Source organism: Dendrobates tinctorius, unplaced genomic scaffold (genome assembly GCF_039654945.1).
Source record: "Dendrobates tinctorius isolate UK_male_01 unplaced genomic scaffold, ASM3965494v1 ptg000120l, whole genome shotgun sequence".
Taxonomy (NCBI): domain Eukaryota; kingdom Metazoa; phylum Chordata; class Amphibia; order Anura; family Dendrobatidae; genus Dendrobates; species Dendrobates tinctorius.
Window position 1 is genome coordinate 6822591 of NW_027361788.1, and position 23013 is coordinate 6845603.

Here is a 23013-nt window from a genome sequence, read left to right on the forward strand (position 1 = left end):
AAAACATACAAAACCGCAGTTAAAATGGATTTGACTGGAAAAAAGTTAAGAAGCGTTCTTTAACCCCTTCAGCCCGAAACCTGTTTTCACCTTCCTGACCAGGCCAATTTTTACAATTCTGACCACTGTCACTTTATGAGGTCAGAACTCTAGAACGCTTCAACGAATTCAGCTGATTCTGACAATGTTTTCTCCTGACATATTGTACTTTATGATAGAGGTAAAATTTCTTTGTTATGCCTTGCATTTCTTTGTTAAAAAACAGAAGTTTGGCAAAAATTTTGAAAATTTTGCCGTTTTCACATTTTTGATTGTTATGCCCTTAAATCAGAGATTCACACAAAATAGTTAATCGATAACATTTCCCAAATGTCTACTTTACATCAGCACAATTGTGGAAACATAATTTTTTTTTTTGTTAGGAAGTTATAAGGGTTAAAAGTTGACCAGTGATTTTTTATTTTTACAACAAAATTTGCAAAACCATTTTTTTAGGGACCACCTCACACTTGAAGTGACTTTGAGGGGCCTATATGACAGAAAATACCTAAAAATTACACCATTCTGAAAACTGCACCCCTCAAGGTACTCAAAACCACATTCAAGAAGTTTATTAACCCTTCAGGTGCTTCACAGGAATTTTTGGAATGTGTAAGAAAAAAATATACGTTTACTTTTCTTTCACAAAAATATTCCTTTAGACCTAATTTTTTTTATGGTTGCAAGGGCAACCGAAGAAAATGGACCATACATTTTGTTGTACAATTTCTCCTGACCATGCCGATACCCCATACGTGGGGGAAATCTACTGTTTGGGCACACGGCAGGGTTTGGAAGGGAAGGAGCGCCATTTGACTTTTTGAATGTAAAATTTGCTGGCATAATTTGCAGTCGTTATGTCGCATTTGGAGAGACCCTGATGTGCCTAAACAGTGGAAACCCCCAACTAGTGACACCATTTTGGAAACTATACCCCTTGGGGAACATATCTAGATATGTATTGAGCACCTTGAACCCCCAGGTGCTTCACAGAAGTTTATAACGTTAAGCCGTGAAAACAAAAATCACGTTTCCCAGATAAATCTTTTTGAGCTCCAAATTTTGCATTTTCATAAGGGTAACAAGAGAAATTGCTGCATACAATTTGTTGTGCAATTTCTCTTGAGTGCTCAGTATGTGGAGGAAAACAGCTATTTGAGCACCATTTGACTTTTTGAATGTAAAATTTACTGGAATAATTAGCGGACGCCATGTCGCGTTTGGAGCGTCCCTGATCTACCTAAACAGTGTCAAACCCCCTCAAGTCACCACATTTAGGAAATTATAACCCTTTGAGAATTTATCTACAGATGTAGTGACAATTTTGACTATATGGGTATTTTCCAGAAACAGGCAGAGGTGGATGTTGCTGAGTGAAAATTGCAAACTGCCATTATAGTGATCAAGTACATTATGTACAGCTCATGCTTCTTGAGACACGCATCTGTAAATTATCATTACAGAAATACCAAACATGTGGACGCTAAATGTTGTTTTACACACACTGGGGCTCAAAAGGGAGGGGGCATTTGGATTTGTAGCGCAGAATTTGCTGAATTTTTTTGGGGAGCGTGCAGCCGTTTAGCTTTTCCAGGGCCTTTGTGCTACCAGTAAAGTTGAAGCCCCCTATATTTCCTTTAACAGGTGACGGACCTGAGTGAAGGCTTAATTTTTTGTGGCTTTATTGGGAACATTTTACATAATGTTAGGGATTACATTTATCCAGCGCTCTACACTGAGCACTTACTTTGGGCTTTCCATCTAAATCTCTGAATGATGTGACAGATGAAACCCCCAAGACACCCATTCACTATAATGAGGCAGCAGATTTACAAAAACTGTGGCCAACGGCACTTTTATGCAATCCTAAAAAGACGGACACCACCAGATCACAGGTCAGAGGCATCCACAGTGCCTCCTTCTGCCTCATTATAGGGAATCTTCTGCCGGAGGTTCTGTCTGAATCACGTATTTCAGAGATTTACACAGAAACCTCGGTGTAAGCGCTCAGTGCAAAGTGCAGAATAAATGTGCTCCAAGCCTTACTACGATCTTTGGGAGGCAGAATGACAAAAATCAACAGCATGTTAAGAATAGGTTTTATTTATTTTATGCCATTCCTCGTGCAGTATAAGTGATTAGACAGCTTTATTCTTTGTGTCGGTACGATTACAGCAATACCAGACTTATATTGAGTTTTTATGTTTGGCAGCTGTCACACACTAAAAGACGCTTTTTAGTGCAAAAACTAGTTTTTGCATCACCATATTTTGAGAACTATAATTTTTACATATTTCATCCGACAGAGTCATGTGAGGGCTTGTTTTTTGCGGGACAAGCTGACGTTTTTATTGGTATCATTTTTGGGCACATGAAATTTTTTTGATCGGTTTCTATTCTGATTTTTGGGAGACAGTATTAACAAAAACCAGCAATTCAGGAATTGCTTTTTGTTTTTTTTATACCGTTCCACGTGTGGTAAAATTGATAAGATAGCTTTATTCTTCAGGTTAGTACGATTACAGCGACACCACAATTATATCTTTTTTTATGTTTTGGCACTTTTACACAATAAAAACTAGTTTATAGAAAAAATAATTATTTTGCATCGCTTTATTCTGAGACCTATAAGTTTTTTATTTTTCTGCTGATGGAGCTGTATGGCAGCTTGTTTTTTGCGGGACAAGATGTTTTCAGTGTTACCATTTTTATTTACATCCATCTTATTGATCGCGTTTTATTGCACTTTTTGTTCGGCGGTATGATGATAAAGCATTGCTTTTTGTCTCTTTTTTTATTTATTTGTTTACGGTGTTCACTGAAGGGGTTAACTAGTGGGATATTTCCTAGAGTGGGTCTTTACGGATGCGGCTTTATCAAATATGTGTAATTTTATTGGTATATTTTTTATTTACATAAATGTATTTATTGGAAAAATATTTTTTCTTTATGTAGGAGTTTTCAAAAAAATATTTTTACACATTCTAATTTTTTTTTTTAAACTTTTTTTTACATTGTCCCACGATGGGACCTCACTATATAATGTCAGATCGTTTGATCCAACATGCTGAGTATCAGATCAGCGATCTGACAGGCAGGGAAGCAGGCATGCCGACACCTGCTCTCAGTGCTCGCAAGCCACATTCCCTGCAGGACCCAGAATAACCCCACGGCCATCTTGGTGCTGGGGGTCTCCAATGTCCTGATGGAAGTGCGCAGGGAGCCCCCTCCCTGTGTGATACTTCTCTATGCCGCTGTCACTACTGACAGCGGCATAAGAGGGGTGCTAGCACCAATCGTGGGCATTGCTGCAGGGTGTCAGCTGTCACATACAGCTGACACTCGCATCTGATCGCCGCGGCACTCAGCGTGAGGTCGCGTGATTGGTGTGCCGTACTAGTACTGCTGTTTGCGGGAGCGCAATTCCCACAGACCAATACTAGTACAGCACATGTCAGTTAGGGGTTAAATGATAATGACTTGTACACAAGGCAAAATAAATAGGAGAAAAAATGCTCCTCCTCACCTTGGGCTAAGTTCACACGTGTTTTTGCACGTTTATATTTCTTTCAATGGTGAAAAAACATTTAACAGGAAATGTAATGTTAGCATTTTAATACCTTATCCGTCCATATGTGGTGTGTGAGGCATGATCAATTTATGAAGGAGGGACTCTGAAAGTAATGTTTTTTTTATTTTTCAGGACCATTTAGAGGCCAACACTGTTTTGTGGAGGGCCACCAGTCGGCCCTTACTATTGTCAGAGGGCCATCAGGCAGCCCTTACTATTGTCAGATGGCCATCTGTCATGGGTGTGTGAAAGGCTGCAGACTGTTGGTCTGCATCTGACAGTAGAAGGTCTCAGCAGTTTGCTTTGCAGACTTCTTCCTGGTCCTTCTGACTCTAGGACCCAGTGGCAACCTCTCCCGACTCTAGTTGACACACCTGGATCGGGGTGTTTATAACACCAAGCTGGCTGATGGGAGTTGCCAGTGATATTTCTATTTCCCTGTTGAGGCTTGGAGCTATAGTAGCCTGCTATCTTCTTCCTTGGTGTTTGGAGGATGTCTGTGTTTCTCTCTGAGTCTACTCAAGCTAAGTGTTCCCCTTGTTTGTGTTTACTACCTGTCTTTAGTGGTAGTAGGGATTGACTAGTGTAAATCCTGTCCTTCCCTATGCAGGGCTTACTGCTAGAGTCAGGCAGGGTATAGTTATATTGCTCGGCGATAGGTGCAGAACCTATATAGATCTGCCTACGAGTCTCCACCTCCCCCTTCCATAGTGTTGGTTTCCCTTCCTTTATCCCTTTGTGTTGCACTTAGTCTTTCTTACACTGTGCGTGACATTATCACCGGCCATTCATGTTTGTAAAAGAAAAAAAAACTGACACTTTTTTTTCCTTTGTGGTGTGTTTTTTCAGTGTGGGTTTTTTTTTCATTTGCTGGGTTCATGGATCCCTTTTCTATGCTGACAGAGCAGCTGCAGAGGTTGGCACTGGAGGTGATCGACCTTCATTCTGAGGATTAGCAGCAACAGCAGTGGCTGCAGACTCCTATTTTGGGGGACTCTACGGGTAGGCCGGTCCAGCTTGAACCCAAAATTGCCCTCCCAGACAGATTTTCTGGGGTAGGGACAGGTATTTTGTGTTTAATGAGGCATGCAAATTGTACTTTAAACTTCATCCTTACTCCTCTGGAGATGAGGAGCAACAAGTAGGAATTGTTGTTTCACTGTTGCAGGGGGAACCTCAGTCCTTGGTGTTAGTGTGGGTGGTCTGGAGCAGGAAACCCCAGGAGTGGACCCTCTGGACCGTGGCACCAAGGGGCCCCGGGCGAGCTGCCAGGTGGAACCGACCCCTATACAGGGACCGTTAGGAGCAGGCCCAGGAGTTTGAATACCACAGTAGCCGGTACCGAGAGGGGCGGCTCAGGATGGACTGGAGTAAGACTGTGAGACTGGAGTAAAGAATGACAAAACAAGACTGGAACCAGGAGGCCGGAAAGAAGTGAGACAGAAGACTGGAACGAGAAGGAATGACAGGAGTAGGAACACTGGAGACAGGACTGGAGTAGGACGGAAGAAACACTGGAGACAGGACTGGAGTAGTACTGCAGGAACGCTGAAGGCAGGACTGGAGTAGGACAGCAGGAACACTGGAGACAGGATTGGAGTAGGACGGCAGGAATGCTGAAGGCAGGACTGGAGTAGGACGGCAGGAACACTGGAAACAGGACTGGAGTAGGACGGCAGGAACACTGGAGACAGGACTGGAGCAGGAAATCAGGAACACAGGAGGCAGAACTGCGGAAGAGAACCAGGAACACAGATAGCAGGACTGAGAGGCTGCTGCAGAGAGCAGCCGAGAACGGAACTGCTGGAGCAGAGAGCACACGATGAAGCGAGGCCAGAGTGCAAGGAAACACAACGATCAGGTGCCTCCCTCAGGGGGAAGCGGCCTGATATGGCCCCGTCTGATCAGCCATTGGTCAAAAGGTGCTTCCGGGTCAGGGCACAGCCGGAGCATAAGAAGCAGAAAGGAGGCGCGGCCGCAGCCTATGGCGCATGCACATAGCATGCAGGGAGGGCATCGGTCGTGAGCCCGTCTCAGGTGACCGCTGCGGCCATCGGGTGGAGAGAGGCTGCGGCGTGGGAGCGGAGGCCGACTGCGGCATGGGATCGGAGGCCGGGTGAGTATGGCGGAGCGGTGTAACACTTGGCTTTTATTCTGCGACAGGATTCTATTCTATTCTATGTCTCCAGTCTGTGGAGGCGTTTTTCAAGGTCCTAGCCCTTATCTATGATAATCCTGACCGTGTAGCCTTTGCTGAATCCAGGCTGCATAGCACTCAGCAGAGAAATTGTTTAGTAGAGATGTATAGCTCTGGATTTCGCAGGTGGACAACTGATACTAAATGGAATGACCCGGCTCTCAGAAGCCAATTCCTTCAGGGCCTCACTGAAAGGTTAAAGGACGCATTAGCAGTGTGAGACTCCTGTGTCATTGGAGGCTGCCATGTCCTTGGCTATTCAGGTGGATAGACAACTGCGAGACAGATGGGTAAGACCGCCTCCTTCTGAGCCCTCTTCCCGGTACAATATCCCTGGTGTCGGAGGGAAGGTCCGGGGGTGAACCAATACTTGTGGAGTTAGAGGAACCGATGCAGTTCAGAGGTGCATTCAGGTTGTATGTTTCCCCCGACATTGGCAAGAAAATGGGTGGGTTTTTTTGTGGGAGGAAGGGACATTTTATTGGGGTCTGTCCTGTAATTCCAAAGCAAAAAGAAACTCGATTAATGCTTGAGAACCTTGAGCTTTGATAATCAAGGGTTGTGTTCATTTTCAACCTTCAAGTCTCATTTTGTCCTGACAGCAGAGGTGGTGCTAGAGAGCAGGTGTCACGGTCCTGTCAGCGCCGGTGTGCAGCCACCGCTGAACAGGGACTCACCCACACTGCAGAGGGGCCCGGGGTCAGATACGGCCGGGAAGCTCAGGTAAACAGGACCTGAAAACGCTGAAGTTAGCAAGCAGCGAAGGACCTAAGGTCATGTGACTGCAAGGGGCGGGGCTTAGCATCCTGCTGCCAGAGATCGGCAGGACACTATTACAGGAATACTCAGGTCAGACAAACGGGGTCATACACAGAAATAGCAGTAAAGTACCAGGGATGAGACAGAACGGATAGCCGGGGCCAGACAGTGGTCAAAGCCAAACAGACATAGAAGGTACCAAGCAGAATCCAACAAGCAGTATCCAGAGAACAGACCGAGTCGAAACCAAAGTATCAGGCAAACAAGAACACAGCACAAACACACTCAGGGGTCAACACACTCTGCCAAGGGCGAAAGTATAACTGACGGGGATTGGAGTTTCCTGAGGCTATAAAAAGCTTTCCCAGAACCAAGGAGAGGCCACAATAATAAGCCCCAGGTGTGCAGGTAAGAGCCTGCACTGGGATCATAACATTTAACCCCAGAAGTGCAGGTCATCAGCACTAGTTCCAGACATTAACCCCAAGCGTGTGGGTCCAACCCACACTGAGATCAGGACAGCAGGTCTGAAAAAATTTGTGTGTTTGTAGAAAGTGGTGCTGGAGTCTATGTGGTAGATGCTGAGTTTGCTAGAACTTGTGCTTTTGTCCTCTCTCCCTTGGCTAAACCTATTCCTATTTGTGCCATTGACTCAAAACCACTTGCATAGAGAACACCGACACAGATTGTTCATAATTATAAGACTGCAGGTGGGGTCTTCACATTATGAAATAATCCCTTGCTATGTCCTGAAGGGTCTCCACACTGCAATGGTTCTATTTTTGTCCTGGTTGGTGAAGCATAATCCAACTGTGGATTAGCAAACCAGAGAGATATTGAAGTGGGGAGATTACTGTCATGGTAACTACCTAAACGTACCCCTTTCTGCTGTATCTAGAGAGACCTTACCGACATTTTTGTCTGGCTTTGAGGACCCTGCCCCAATTTTGCAGAAGTGATAACTTCTCCCGGCTCTAGTTGACACAATTTGACCAGGGTGTTTATTACTCCCAGCTAGCTGCTGAGAGTTGCCGGTAATACTTCCATTTCCATTTCCCTGTTGAGGCTTGGAGTTATAGCAGTCGGCTGTCTTCCTACTTGGTGCTTCTAGGGCATCTGTGTTTCTCTCTGAGTCTACTCAAGCTAAATGTTCCCCTTGTTTGTGTATCCCATTTGTCTTTAGTGGTAGTGGGGATTGACTAGTGAAAATCCTGTCCGTCCTTCCCTATGTAGGGTTAACTGCTAAGGTCAGGCTGGGTTTAGGTATCCTGCTTGGTGATAGGTACAGAACTTATATAGGGACGTTAGGGCAGACAGGGTGACGATAGCTCTGCCTAGAGGTCTCCACTCCCCCCTTCCCTAGTGTATGATTCCCTTGCCCATATCCCTTCGTGTTGTACTTTGTCTTTCCTACAATGTGTGTGAAACCATAAGGCTGCCCTTACTATTGTCAGAGGGGCCATCAGGCCACCCTTACTATGGTCAGAGGGCCAGCATCCAGCCCTCACTAAACATTTTTGTAAGACCAGCAGACAGCTATGCTTTGTATATTGTTACTGCAATGTAATTTATACATCTGAGGTGGGCAAATTTTCTATTTCGCATTAATACTGTAAAGTTTGAAACTTGAAGGCACAGCAGGTGGACCCCACTATTTTCAGAGGGCCACCAGGTCTCTTGTGAATAGGGATGAGCTTTCCGATATTGAAATATCGGAAATCGGCCCGATATTTGCGATATCGGAATTCCGATTTCCGATTCCGATATGTTTTTCACATCGGAAATCGGAAATCCCATAATCCTTCAGCCTCTGAGCGCTCCGTGGAGCCAGTCAGGAGCTGAAGAATTGCTGACAACATTGTGTAACTCCCCTAAGCTTGGTAGGAGGCGTCCAAACTTGCTAGCTAGGGGCTGCGCTGCAATTAGCTGGGTGGATGGTGTGATCAGGCAGTATAAAAGGCTGCGCCTGCCATTTTAGCCTCACTCTACTGTGAAAGCAGATAGGGATAGGTTGCTGTTGGAGATAGGGAGAGATCTCGGGATCTAATAGCGATAGAAATTGTTTTTCAGCGACTGTAGCAGCCCCTGTGTGTTACAGAAGCAGTCTTTTTCCTCACTGACCCCGCTCAGTTTCATTTTTTGTGCTGTGCAGGCTCTCAGTGAGGTGCTTAGTGAGACAGTGCAGCGCACATTCACTGCAGCTGCTGCAGCTCCTCTTGCTGCAGCACTGTGTGGTGTGTGTCTAACTGCCTTTTCACAGCCTTTTCTTTTAATCCCTTAAATCCCCTTCCCCTATTTTTTCCTAAAAGTGTAGCTTCACCATCCAGTACATTTTGGTGAACGCTATATAGGGATTTTTCAGTGAGAGGTTCCCCCCAAATCCCCCCCAATCCCTTACCCCCATTTATCCCTCAATTTTCCTGGTGCTCGGGTGCGCTTTGCACAGTTTAGTCACCTCCGCTGCGCAGACCGCCTGTTTGTTTTTTTTGGGGAGTGCAACACCACTTGTCGGCAATTTTCTCATCATCATCCAGATCTTGCAACAGTAAATACATTTTCCCACCATCTCCTTCTTGTGAGCATGGCTGCTCAAATATTTGGGCATTGCTACATGCGATCTCCTCATGTCCCACTTGAAATGGACAACATGAAAGCCCAGAATCTATAAATGCAAATGTTAACATTTGGAGTGCCCAAGTGTGGGATCACTTGTCTCCGGTCACTTGGCATGGTGGAGGGAAGGAGGATTATGTGGTCCAGAATCACGGCTACTGAGACTGGACCATGTGGAAGAGAGGGTGGTGTTGGCAAAGTGATTAGAGTGACAAAGTAATATCTGCTTTCCATCCAACAAACTTTTCACACTGGTTTGGCTTTGAGTGGTGTTCCATGCTCCCCTGCAAAGTGGGACAGGAAGCTAGAACAACATTGTGTGTTTGTTGTGCTTCTGTGGCAGGCACAGTTTCACCTTGCCCATGGCCTCGGACTCTGCCCTCACCATCAGCATCATGTCCACTTGCATAAAGAATGTGCACTTCACACTATCCTGACCAACACAATCCCTTCAGCACAATCCCTCCCTAAGTGCTGCTAACAGCAGTATTACTATTGAGTATCAGTCACCTTAAGACAGGCTGTTGTACTTAAAAGAAATTTGAAAGTGGTTGAATCCCTGGCTAATACGCAGCTAAAATTCTGTCTCTCTCTCATCAACACCTCTCCCTTTGTTGCCTGTTTCTGGGCTACAGTGTGACGAGCATAGGTTCATGGGTCTTATATAGACCTGAGGATGCTATGTGTCCAGCCAATCACAGTAATGCTGTAGCCAAGATGGCTACAGTATTACAGTGACTGGCAGGCAATCTCCACGTGTTTATTGGCTGTCTAAAAAGCGCCAAACATGAGAGGCGGGGACTCGAGTTCCCGCTCGAACTTTAAAAAAATTCTCGCTACGTATCAAGCATCCTAAGGACACCGATACTCGAGCGAGTAATGAATAGGGATGAGCATGCTCACTCATCACTTTAAGTGACCCATCACTGGTCTCTGCCCTTACATCATGATGCTGTCAGATTACATAGCAAAAACGATAGACTCCCTTTAAACCAAAACACATACAAATAAGTTCTATAATATTTGTTGCTTTTAAACTGATAATTTTGCATTTATGTTTCAAGACGTATGATCATCACCAACTTTTATATATACTGTACAGGGTGGGCCCTTTATATGGATACACCTAAATAAAATGGGAATGGTTGGTGGTATCAACTTCCTGTTTGTGGCACATTAGTATATGGGAGGGCTGAAACTTTTCAATTTGGGTGGTGACCATGGCGGCCATTTTGAAGTCTGCCATTTTGGATCCAACTTTATTTTTTTCAATGGGAAGAGGGTCATGTGGCACATCAAACTTATTGAGAATTTCACAAGAAAAACAATGGTGTGCTTGGTTTTGACGTAACTTTATTATTTCATGAGTTATTTACAAGTTTATGCCCACTTATAAAATGTGTTCAAAGTGCTGCCCATTGTGTTGAATTGTCACTGCAACCCTCTTCTCCCACTCTTGACACACTGATAGCATCACCGCAGAAGAAATGCGAGCACAGGCTTCCAGTATATACATTGTTTCAGATGCTGCACATCTCATATCTTCACAGCATAGACAATTGCGTTCAGATGACCCCAAAGATAAAAGTCTAAGGAGGTCAGATCGGGAGACCTTGGTGGCCATTCAACTGGTCCACGACGACCAATCCACTTTCCAGAAAACTGTTCATGTAGGAATGCTCGGACCTGACACCCATAATGTGGTGGTGCACCATCTTGCTGGGAAAACTCAGGGAATGTGCCATCTTCAGTGCATAAAGAGGGCACCACATCATCATGTAGCAATTTACATTAAAACTAAGCACACCATTGATTTTCTTGTGAAATTCTCAATAAGTTTGATGTGTCACATGACCCTCTTCCCATTGAAAAAACTAAAGTTGGATCCAAAATAGCCGACTTCAAAATGGCCGCTATACTAATGTACCACAAACAGGAAGTTGATATCACCAACCATTCCCATTTTATTTAGGTGTATCCATATAGATGGCCTACCCTGTAGTACCTGATTTCCTAAGCTGAATTGCAGCTAAGATTTTTTATACTATAATTTCTGCAGGTTTCATTTATTTAAGTTTTGTGTACTAAACAATCTTCCATTTCAGAGTTCCTAAATCGGAGAGAACAACTGTCCACAAGAATCTGATATTTGCTCTGGCTGCTGCAGAAACATTACTCATGTTCAGCGAGATAGCTAAAAAAAACAAGGTCAGTATTGTAGATGGGTTATAAAATAAAACTGCTGCCTAAATCACTAGCTTTAGTACTATACTAATATCTATCTATCTATCTATCTATCTATCTATCTATCTTCTGCCTCATGGCTAAACTGTAAGTGTTGGGCGCTCGGACTGCCATCCCATGGCGTCTGTTTACCATTACTCACATTTAGTGATGTCCGCAGATAGCTTAAACTCGACTGGAAAGAGCACGTTTGCAGGTCCAGTAGAAGGTTTATTCTCAGCTGAATCCTTGAATAATGCACAGTTACAGTAGGTAAAAAGAGACTTTCCTTGTAGAGAGCTGTATAAAACGTGTGTCTCCAAGATGGAGATTAGTGATGTGTCGTTCATGAATGATCCGATTCAAAGAGCCGGCTCCCCGCTGGGAACGAAATGAGCCGGCTCTGCACTGTAAATGAGCCGGTTCTTTTTTTTCTTTTTCTGGCGCCAGGCAGTGGCAGTGACTCATCTGGGAGGAGGCGGAGCTGTCAGGAGACAGAGAGAGAAATGTGTGCTGTCTGTGCTGGAGTGAGTGGAAATATTTAAAGTGATATACTCCTCCTAGCTTCAGACATGCATGCATGGCATACAGTATATGGCATGTGTCTGTAGAGGGGTTAAACTCAAGTGACTCAGCAAATTGGTCTCATGTAGACTCTCACATATACTATACTATAGTATACTATTCTCAGCTCAGCATCAGCAGCAGTGCAGCAGTGAGTGAATGAGGAGGATTCAGGACAGTCACACAGGACAGGAACACTAGAGGGAGAAGCGTCAGTTCTTGCTGAGGTTAGGGGTAGGCAATATAATAAAGTGATTTCAGGTAAAACTGTGCAGAGATCTAGGTCCAGCCCCAATCATTAGGCCATGTGCACACATGATTTTTGGTGCTGCGGATTTGGAAAAATCTGCAGGTAAAAAAGACCTGCGGTTTAGCCCTGCGGTTTCACACCTCTACAATGGAGGTTTGAAACCGCAGCGGATTCCGCACAAAGAATTGACATGCTGTGGATTTGAACCCGCAGCAAATCCGCGTGGAAAAATCTGCAGCATGTGCACAGCGTTTTTCAGTTTACCATTGAAAACAATGGTACTGTACAACGCACCTAAAGCTGCTGCGGACCCGCAGAGCCTGATATGCTGCCGATCCACAGCAGAATCCGCACCGTGTGCACATGGCCTTATGGGGTTAAGCTGGTTTCACACTTGCATATTTTGGCTGCACACGGATCCGTTTTCATCTCCATTGACTTTCAGTGGTGACAGATGGGACTGTGCATCCAGTTGTCACCGTTTTCCCACAGATCCGCAAGTCTGCACATTTTATCAGATGCACAAAAATGCAACTTGTTGCAGTTTTGTGTCATCTAAAAAACACGCAGGCACAGGGAGACGCACGGATCCGCGGCTACACGTCTGGAATTAACATGGAGCTCTATGGAGCACGGATCCAGGAGAACACGGGTCCGTGTGCAGGGATCCGTGTTGCGGCACTGATGCTCGGAAGTGAGGGATGTGCTGTACGGGAAAGTGATGAAGCTGTATGGGAACAGACTGCAGACATAATCTAGACTATGCCCGCATGCTGCTCTGTCATACAGTGATCTTTCCAGCCTCACTAGAAGGGCTTGTGCCCTGTGTTACAGTGTGCTAATGATAATAAAATGTATTGGGAGCATGTATATGACATGGGGGCACATGGTTAGGGGCTGCACGAGTGGGGCTGGTGTTTTGGTACTGTGCGTTGTGATGCGTAGCAATCCTGATCCAGATTACATCTCTATACTTAACATAGGGAGGAACGGACCTGCATTTGCATCAGGATCAGGATGCATCAGGATTTTCCATGTTCTCCCAAAACGAAGCTTGTTGCAAATTTTGGGTGTAAAAAAAATCTGCAGACATCCTGATATGTGTCAGCAAAAACATATGATTGTCAATGTAGATGCACCTGAATCAGGATGCCTGCGCGCCCAATCTGCATGTGGATTTCATACTGCGCAGACTCCGAACCCCATTTTTTTTTTCTTTCACCGGTCTCTCTCTCTCCTCTCTCTTCCCTCCCCTCTCCTCTCTCCCCCTATCCTCTGCCCCAGAAGTCAGAATTTCACATTTCCAATCAAATCCTCATCAGGGTGCAGTTCCATGCGTTTTCATGCATTTGCAGAAAAAACACGGATGCGAATAAATCGCGTCCAAGAGGGAATGACTACAGCAGTGAAGGTGCGGACTCCTAGTCTGGGGGATAGACGTCCCGCTGGGCTACTGCTGGTTCATTATCAGATCACCAGGGCCGATATGAACCTATTCTTACTGCACATGGCTTTATTACACTGCAGTAATAGGGGCGTCTAGAGGAATGGTGCCACGTGGGGAACATAAAGGATCTTTTCAGTGTAATATGGAAACAAAACTGGCCCTAGTCCAAATCATTTTGCAGGCTTCAAATAAGTGCACAAGCGAGGTTGTCCATGACTTTAATGCTGGCTGACCTTAGAATAGGTCCGCAATGTCTGATCAGTGAGGGTGTGACACCGAGCCCCCCGGCCAGTCAGCTGCTCTTAGTGTCTGATTTTACTATTCAGTATGCTTTGCTTACATATTCTGGAATGTGTGTGTTGGTGCAGTGCTTCCAACATACCTTTTACGGATTATACTCTTATACAGCGCCAACACAGATTACAGCACTTACTTATACACACAGGACATGTACAAAAAACACCCACAGATTAGGAAGGAATACATGGTAAGACTGTCTGCAACCAAGGAGCCGGGGCCTGATCACAAGAGCTGACAATCTGAGGACACAGCAATGCTGAATAACAGTCTACACTGCGTCACTAGATCCTTATATAGGTGGAGAATGAGGCCCTCACTTTACAGGCAAAGACCTGGAACGAGGACTATGGAAAGCGGATTAATATTAAAAAAAGAGCGGTTAAAAGAGCCAAAAGAGCCAGCTCTTTATGGTGAGCGGAGCCGGATCGCCAAAAAGAGCCGAACTTCCCATCACTAATGGAGATGGACTTAAAGATGGAGAAGAAGGGAGGAGCTACAGAAATGAGAGTCACATGTGAGGGGGAGGAGACAACCTCTAAAAGGGACAGATCTATACACAGCAATGAAAAACAACAATATGATTAAATGCAGTACTGTCTGTATGATCCTAAATCATGGGACATGACAATTATCTATCTATCTATCTATCTCTCTATTATCTATATATCTATTATCTATCTATCATCTATCTATTATCTATCTATCTTAGAGATGAGCGACTTTGCCTTTTTTGGGTCGAGTCGGGTTTCAAGAAACCCGACTTTCTCAAAAGTCGGGTTGAGCGAATTTGGCCGATTATCTTGAAAAGTCGGAGGCCGACTGAAACACGAAACCCAATGCAAGTCAATGGGCAAGAAAAGTCGGCAGTGAGTGGAGGACAGGAAACACACCTACAGTGCCCATTTCAATGCCAAAAACATCAATTCTTATTACTGAAGCTTGTCAACCTTAATTTACTTCATAATAATAGTTACGCACTGAAAACTGGGGGTTATTTGGCTAAAGTTGTGGGGGGTAGGGCTGGCTCCAGGCTTTCATGTGCCCTGGGCCAAAGAGTGCCCCTTTAACACATACCACAACTCATGATGCTCCGATACGGTAGAGAAATAGCGGCATAGTATAATGAAAAATACTTCACTTTTTACATCTCATGACTGATATCGATTTTAAATTCTCGAATAGCCCCAAAAACGGACAGTATATTACTCCATACAGTATTATGGGCACCGCATAGTGCACTATACAGAGTCATGAGGCCCATATATTTCTCCATACAGAATCATTGGTCCCATATAATGTTTTAAACAGTATATGATGAGCTCCACATAATGCTACTGTATATGTTGGTCCCCATGGATGAGGCTCCACTGTCTTATGGGCCCAAATAATGCTCCATATATAATGGGCCCCATTTCTAATGCTCCAGTGTATAATCGGCCCTGTAAATGCTGCTCCAGTGTCTGATGTCCACATTTGGAATGCTCCAGTGTATGGGGGGCCCATATATCATTCTCCAGAGTATAGTGCTCCCCAAAATTTGCTGTCCCAACATTGAAAACAATTAAATAAGTCTCCTCGCTAGGGAATCCCTGTACTAGTCTGGGCTCCTCGTCGTCCCCATCTTCCATCTCACTGCACTTGGCTGTTTAGGCAGAGGGCGTACAGATGTGATGTCATTGCGCTCTCTGATCAGAAAATCACTGTCAGGACACGCGGAAGACGTCATGGCGGTGGAGCAGGGAGAGGTAAGTATTTCAACTTTGCAAGTGCTGTGATCCGGAGCAAGCAGGGGGGGCCCACTCGTTGGCGACGGCACTGGCACAGGGTCCCTCATAGTATGGCGGTGTGTGGTGGTGTGTCTGACGGCGGGTGGCAGAGACACTTTTGCGTACTATGAGGGGCCCTGTGCCAGTGCCGTCGCCCATGAGTATGCTTCACCTGCACTTTCATCTGCACCTTCCTCTTTGTCACCTTGTAAGGTGGTATAGTATGCGGGAAGGGGAACCTGAGTTTCCTCAGGGTCAGATTCTGGCTGTGTAGAGTGTGAGGGGAATGTAGTGGTCTGGGTCAATGTACAAGCAGAATCATCTAGCAGTGGCTGGGCATCAGTGCACTTGTGGCGTCCCCAGGAGTACGGTCGCCACAGTGGCATTACATTCCTCCTAGGGAGTGTGATGTCATGCTTGGGAGCAACGAAGGATCTCTCTAGCAGTTCAACCAGCACAACACATTTCCCACTCCAGGCCAGCAGGTAGACCTCTGAACCTAACTGCTGAGGAGCTGCTCTCTGTGGTCGGGAGGAGGTAAGTTAGGGCACTCTGTGCAGGGAAGGGGAAGTGTGTGGACGTGAGAAGGGGAGCTGGAGGATGAGCAGAGTTAAGGCTCACTCCTAGCTGGAGCGCACGGTCCGGATTCCGGTCTCCAAATTTGTAGGGACACTGACGTTCCTGCAGCAGAAACCGGAGGAAGTAGCAGCTGTAAATTCTCTGTACCCAACTAAGGCTCGGAGGCCCCAGCATCGACGTGTGGGAGCTAGAAGGAAAAGGGCTACGGCTTCCTGCCATACGAAAAAGTTCCAAAAGAGAGTCAACAGGGGGAACTTCATTGAACTCAGCACTGCGAGTACCTCAGATAAGCACTAGAACGGAGGCCACACTACCTATCTGCAGAGAGAGAATTCGAAATTGGCTTCCAGGCTGACCAACTCCATCTCCATCTCTACTCTGGGTCCTGGACGGCATTTGCCAAGTACAGGTAAAGGAACTGCATGACTGTGTCTGTCATCTTTCTCCTGCGCCTGGCGCATGGCTCTGCTACATCCTGCACTGCACACCATCTACCAACTCTTTCATCTGCCCTGCGACTACGGCCCTACCTGTGCAGGGCTTCTACATCTTAGCTGCACCACAACATCTGTCCCAGAGAAGCGACACTGCAGCGCTGGTCAATCTAATCAGAAACCACAGGTGGCGTCACCTATAAACGTAATCCACCCCTTTGCATGGACGCTCAGGGCCACGGAACGGGTCACCACCACCGTGACACATCCCTGTGAGACACCGGCCCGGTACCGATTAACCCCACTGCCCTGGCTGGCCACCCACACTCCAAGTCTGATTCATTTTGGACTTGGGAATTCACAATTTGACTTGATAACCCAGGCATGGTATGATAGAAAGAGCTACATGGACTAATGTGAAGTGTGGCCTGCTGCATCATTCTCTTTTGGTGGGGGTGAAAGACACAAGGAAAGGGGTTCTTCCTGACCAGGAGCCAGCACTTGACGACTCAGTGCTTGCATTTTTTGAAACTTCAGAAGAGGAGGGCATATTTGCTGGAGTCTGCTTTGGCAATGTAAGCCAAAACCAGTTCCTCATGCTCCGCCTTTAAAAGCGGTTAACCTACTCCCAGAAGAGGTAGCCTTCCAGGCGTTCCGGAGCGAGACCATGACGCAGGCTCAACACCTCCTGCCTTAGCTGCTATTTTGCTTTTGCCACTACCAGCAGATGCACCACCACCATCAGCACCAGCTGGCCCCCCCACGCCCACGTCCTCTTCCACCAAACTTCAAAATTTTGCAGAAAATAGACTCCAAATAACATCAGATATATGGTACTGTATCAGAAGCGTACAGCTCTATTCCGTCAAAGGATAATTGTCAATCTCCCTATATATTCCATAAGTCACACAGAGACGCTCACAGGCTCAGTATGGATTAGACAAGAATATAAAAAATAGACAAAGTGTACAGTATCATCAGATAGCAGGTATATATAGTATAGTTTAAACATTCTAAATCTCCATAGATATTTGAGGAGGCACACACAGACACTCTCAGGCTCAGTATTGGATTATAACACAATTAAAAAGCTGTAAAACGGTAATGGATCTCAAGACTACAGCTGTACACAGTATAGGTGTCATTGTTGTCAATTTCAGTATTTATTTCCACAGTCAGAAAATAACTCTAATATAAAAAGAGAGAAGCCAGCGCTGCTGGTGGTCAGAACGCATAACATGAAGTGCAATGCACATATTAACATCTAACTGTATTCAATATGAGACATTTGGCAAAATATTGATCAATAAATTGAGCAACCCCGCCGCGCCAAGGCAATCTCATGTGGGGGGTCCTACTCTACATTTTTATTATTCACTGTGCCATTACGGCCTCCTGTATATTTTAAAAGCAAGACCATATCTATTGCAAATGTACCTGAAACATGTCTGAATTGCTCCCGTGCAGCCAGATGAAACAAGTGCAGATAAGGGCCAACCAGGTCTGAACAGAGACATCTCAAGTTAAACCTCCACACACTGCCCGACCAGCAAACACAGATGAAGGGTGATGCGGGCTCAGACACAGGTGCACAAATTATATAAAGCCTGGGGCAGGGCGGGGCTGCTGTGTGTGTGCACAGCAGCCTAGATCCATCACAATGAACACAGCAAAAATGGCGAACATAACCCAGCGCGCACGGCAACAGTGGTGGTCAGCCACAACGCAATATGCAAATATAAAAAGAGAGAAGCCAGCGCTGCTGGTGGTCAGAATGCATAACATGAAGTGCAATGCACATATTAACATATTACGTGTCCAAACCACAGGTGCTGTAGCTTGCTTAACAGTTCGGCAGCCGTTCTCAGGCCCAGTATGGATTCAACAACATTGTAGAAAGTTGATAAAGGGTACAGTTTCATCGGTTAAAACGTATATATGTAGCATAGTTTACACATTAAAAACCTATGTCTATAGATCAGGAGGCAGACTCAGACGGTCTCAGGCCCAGTATGGATTAGACGTGATTGGACAAAGGTGAGAAAGGGTACATTATCACTGGATAGCAGGTATATATAGCATAGTTTAAACATTTAAAATCTCTGTGTTCTCAGTATGGATTAGACAACAATCTAAAAAGTAGAAAAAAGGAAATGTTTTTGAAGCGTACACCAGTATACACTTTTGGTGGTATTTTTAAATCTTCATATATATTTCGGTCTCAGTAAGACAGTCCAGCCTCTCTGCAATAGGAAATGAGATGCATTCAATTACTGACATAAAGTCTAGTGATTGCAGAAAGCTAGGAATTAATAATCACGGGAAAAACTTCCGTCACAATTCTCAGAGGCGATGCTGACCCTCAATTAATTTGTGTGTGGAGACAGCGAAAACATAACTTTGTGAAGAAAATGTTGCTGTATCGCAGTACCGTTGATCCCATCAGTGTTACTCATCTCCATCAAATTTTTATCACAGGGAGAGATGTAAACATGTTGCTCACTGCCTATCATGATCTGTCACGTAACTTTGGAGTGCAAAAGACAGAAGCCACAGGCCGTAGGTGATTCTATGAGATTGGCATGAGAGGGCACATTTAAAAATGTGCGCCGGAATGTCACACGTCTGTGAGTAGGAAAACTGTGAAAGCTGATGATAAACCACCACTGCATGTCATTGTGAGTCGACGTCCATAAGAAATGGAAGCCATTGATCATCTGAAGCTAGAGCCCGGCCAGCGGGACAGGGCATAGCTACGTCTTAACCATCATCTATCAGTTCACCAAATTTGTAGTGGCAGTCCCAGTGAAGGATTTGACAGCCCAGACTACACAGTGGAGGAGCAGGGAGAGGTAAACTTTGCAAATGCTGTGGCCCTGCCCAAGCAAGTGGGGCACACTCGTGGTTGTCGGTACTGACACTGGGCCCCTCATAGTACGGCGGTGTGTCTGACGGTGGGTGTGCACCACCACCGTCAGAGACACTTGATTGCACTATGAGGGACCCTGTGCCAGTGCCCGCGCCCAAGAGTCGGCCTACCCACCTGTCCAGGGCAACGGCACTCGCACAGTTGTGTGCGCTAGGTGGTGACCCCGGCCATGGGGGGGAGGCAGCCCAGTTAGGGAGGTTTACAAAATGGCATATGTTGATGTTGGACATTCAGCTGTTGCTAAAGTCGAAATTGGTCAAGTCCGAGGACGAGGAGGACCAAAGCAAGCCATTTTTCTGGCAACCTATGTGTCATCAGGGTAAGGTGGGACAAAATCCTTGGAAACCCATGCATGGTTCATTTTAATGAAGGTTAGATCATCCACATTTTGGGTCTACAGATGGGTCCTTTTTTCTGTCAGGATTGATCCAGCTGCACTGAAGACTCTTTCTGACAGCACACTTGCAGCTGGGCAAGCGAGCTCCTGTAAGGCATATTGTGCCAATTCAGGCCAGGTGTCCAGTTTAGCGGCCCAGTAGTCAAATTGGAATGACCTGTGAGGGAGAACATCGATATGGGACGAGAAGTAGTTTGTAACCATAGTTGACAACTGCTGTCTCCTGTCACTTTCAATCGATGCAGTATTACCAATCGTGTGAGCGGGACTTGAAAAATCAGTCCACAACATGGTCATGAAACCCCTGTCTCCAATGCCACTTCTGATGTGTGCACCACTAACACCTCTTCCAAGCTGCCCCCGGCCCCTACGGCTCGTGTGAGAACCATCACCGCTGCTGTGTGCTGGGAATGCCTCAACCAACCGATTTACCAGAGTTGCTTGTTTGTTAGCCAATATTAGGTCAAGATTCTCCTGTGGCATTATGTTTTGGAATTTGCCTTTATAGCATGGATCCAGGATGCTGGCCAACCAGTAGTTGTCATCGGTCATCATTTTGGCAATGCGGGGATCCCTTTTTAGGATCTGCAAGGCATAATCTGACATGTGGGCCAATGTTCCCGGTGTCAATGATGCACTGCGAGTGCTGGGTGGAGGAGCACTTTCTGGCAAATCCACATCCCTCCAGTCACGCACAAACCATGTACCAGACCTTGCCATGCCAACATTTTCTCTTGCCCTATGAGAAGCATCCTCCTCCCCTAAATAATCATCCCCATCATCATCCTCCTCCTCCTCCTCTTCTTCCTCCACCTCGTCCAGGAGAGGTCCCGCAGCAGACAATGGCTGACTGTCATCAAGGCTTCCCTCCTCTTCCTCCTCATCTACCTCGGCTGCAGACGCCTGCTCCTTAATGTGCGTCAAAGTTAGCATGAGCAGACGCCTATGTGGGATGCTCATGCTTATAATGGCATCGTCTGCGCTTACCAGCCGTGTGCATTCCTCAAAACACTGAAGGACTTTACAGAGGTCTTTCAGCTTCAACCACTGTACACCTGTCAATTCCATGTCTGCCCTCAAAGTGCCTGCCTGTGTATCCTCCCACAAATGCATTACGGCCTGCCTCTGTTCGCACAGCCGCTTAACCATGCGCAGGGTGGAGTTCCACCTTGTTGCAACGTCAATAATTAGGTGGTGCTTGGGAAGGTGGAGCAATCGCTGCAGCTTCTGCATACGACTGGAGTGTACCGGCCACCGGCGGATGTGCGAGCACAGTCTTCGAACCTTATGGAGCAGGCCTGTTAACTCCGGATAATTATTGAGGAAGCACTGCACCACCAGGTTCAAGGTGTGAGCCAAGCAAGGTTTGTGTCTGAGTTTTGAAAGGGCTATGGCTGCCGCAAAATTCCGGCCGTTATCACTAACTACCTTGCCTGCCTCAAGATGTAGACTGCCCAGCCATGACTCAGTTTGTCGCTGAAAGTAGTCGGCCAGTACCTCCGCAGTGTGTCTGTCGCCCAAACACATCATCTGCAACACAGCCTGCTGACGCTTTCCACTAGCTGATCGATAGGGGGGCACCTCGTGTGCAACACTGGCAGCTGCGGATGGAGCGCTCGTGCGACTACGCTCTGTGGACGAGCTTTCGCTTCCGGAGGAGGAGGGTCCAACGCCTACAGCCAACTGTTTCCTATACCGTGGGCTAGGCAGCACTGTCCCACCACCGCTATCCCCTGTGGACCCTGCATCCACCACATTAACCCAGTGGGCAGTGATGGACACGTAACGGCCCTGGCAATGCCTACTGGACCATGTATCAGTTGTGAGGTGCACCTTTCCACTCACTGATTGCTTGAGCAATGTGGGTGTTCAAACCCAGTGTACGTGGATGAGAGGATGAGTACTTTCTTGTCCTACTCATAGTCTCTGGTAAGGTGAGCTGGACTTGAGAGCTACATATGGTGTAACTAGCGGTGTACATGGCGCTCTGAGAGAGGGTTGATGATGGTGATGGAGCTGGTGTTCTTTCTGATGGCCTAGATTCAGTCTTTCGTTGATATAACATTGTGATTCCCTGACTGCTTTGGCGTTGCGACGACACCTCAACATTTGCTGCTGGTGGTGTGCTAACCGGTGGGCTTACAGTGGGGGAAACAATGTAGCGTTGCTGACTACCTTCTTTGGGAGCAGTTGCACATGTGGTACGTGAGGTTTGGTAGTCTGTCCACGCTTGCAAGTGCATGGTGTTTAAATGTCTAAACATGCAACTGGTATTCAAATTTCTCAGATTTTTCCCTCGGCTAAAGGTCTTTGCACAATTCTTACAGATAACCTTTGCCTGATCATTAGGATTTTGTTCAAAAAAGTGCCACACTGCACTCTTCCTACTATGGAAGACATTTTGAGGCCTTGCACGCTGTGCTATTTTGACCGTCTGGCCAAGCTGTCCTGCAACTCTTTTGGTTTTTGTAACCTGTTTTTGGACTGCTCCGGGCCTGCCAGATAACAGCTGTTGCGATGTCGATGCCTGCTGCGGATGCTCCTCCTCTTCTGAGCTATTGGCAGCAGCACCCTCTTCCCCCAATGGATGCCAATCTGGGTCAACAACTGGGTCATCCATCACCTCCTCTTCAATGTCATGTGCACCTTACTCTGTGTCACCGTGTATGGTGGTATAGTATGCGTGAAGGGGCACCTGAGTTTCATCATGGTCAGATTCTGGCTCAGTACACTGCGAGGACAATGTAGTGCTCTGAGTGAATGTACCAGCAGATATATCTAGCAGTGGCTGTGCATCAGTGCACTCCATGCCAGATTCATCTTGGACTGAGGAATTCACGATTTGACTTGATAACCCAGGCATGGTATGAGAAAAGAGCTCCGTGGAGTAATCTGTAGTGTGGCTTGCCGCATCCTTCACTTTTGGTAGGAGTGAAGGACACAAG

The 23013-nt window shown here is 46.1% G+C and overlaps 1 protein-coding gene across 1 annotated transcript in view; it reads left to right on the forward strand.

Moving 5' to 3' along the window:
* Nucleotides 1–23013, forward strand: part of ADGRD2 (adhesion G protein-coupled receptor D2) — a 739028-nt gene that overhangs the window by 188585 nt on the left and 527430 nt on the right. The window contains exon 20 of the mRNA XM_073541421.1: nucleotides 11285–11387. Within this exon, the coding sequence (XP_073397522.1) occupies nucleotides 11285–11387 (103 nt within the window). The remainder of the gene's footprint in view (nucleotides 1–11284; nucleotides 11388–23013) is intronic.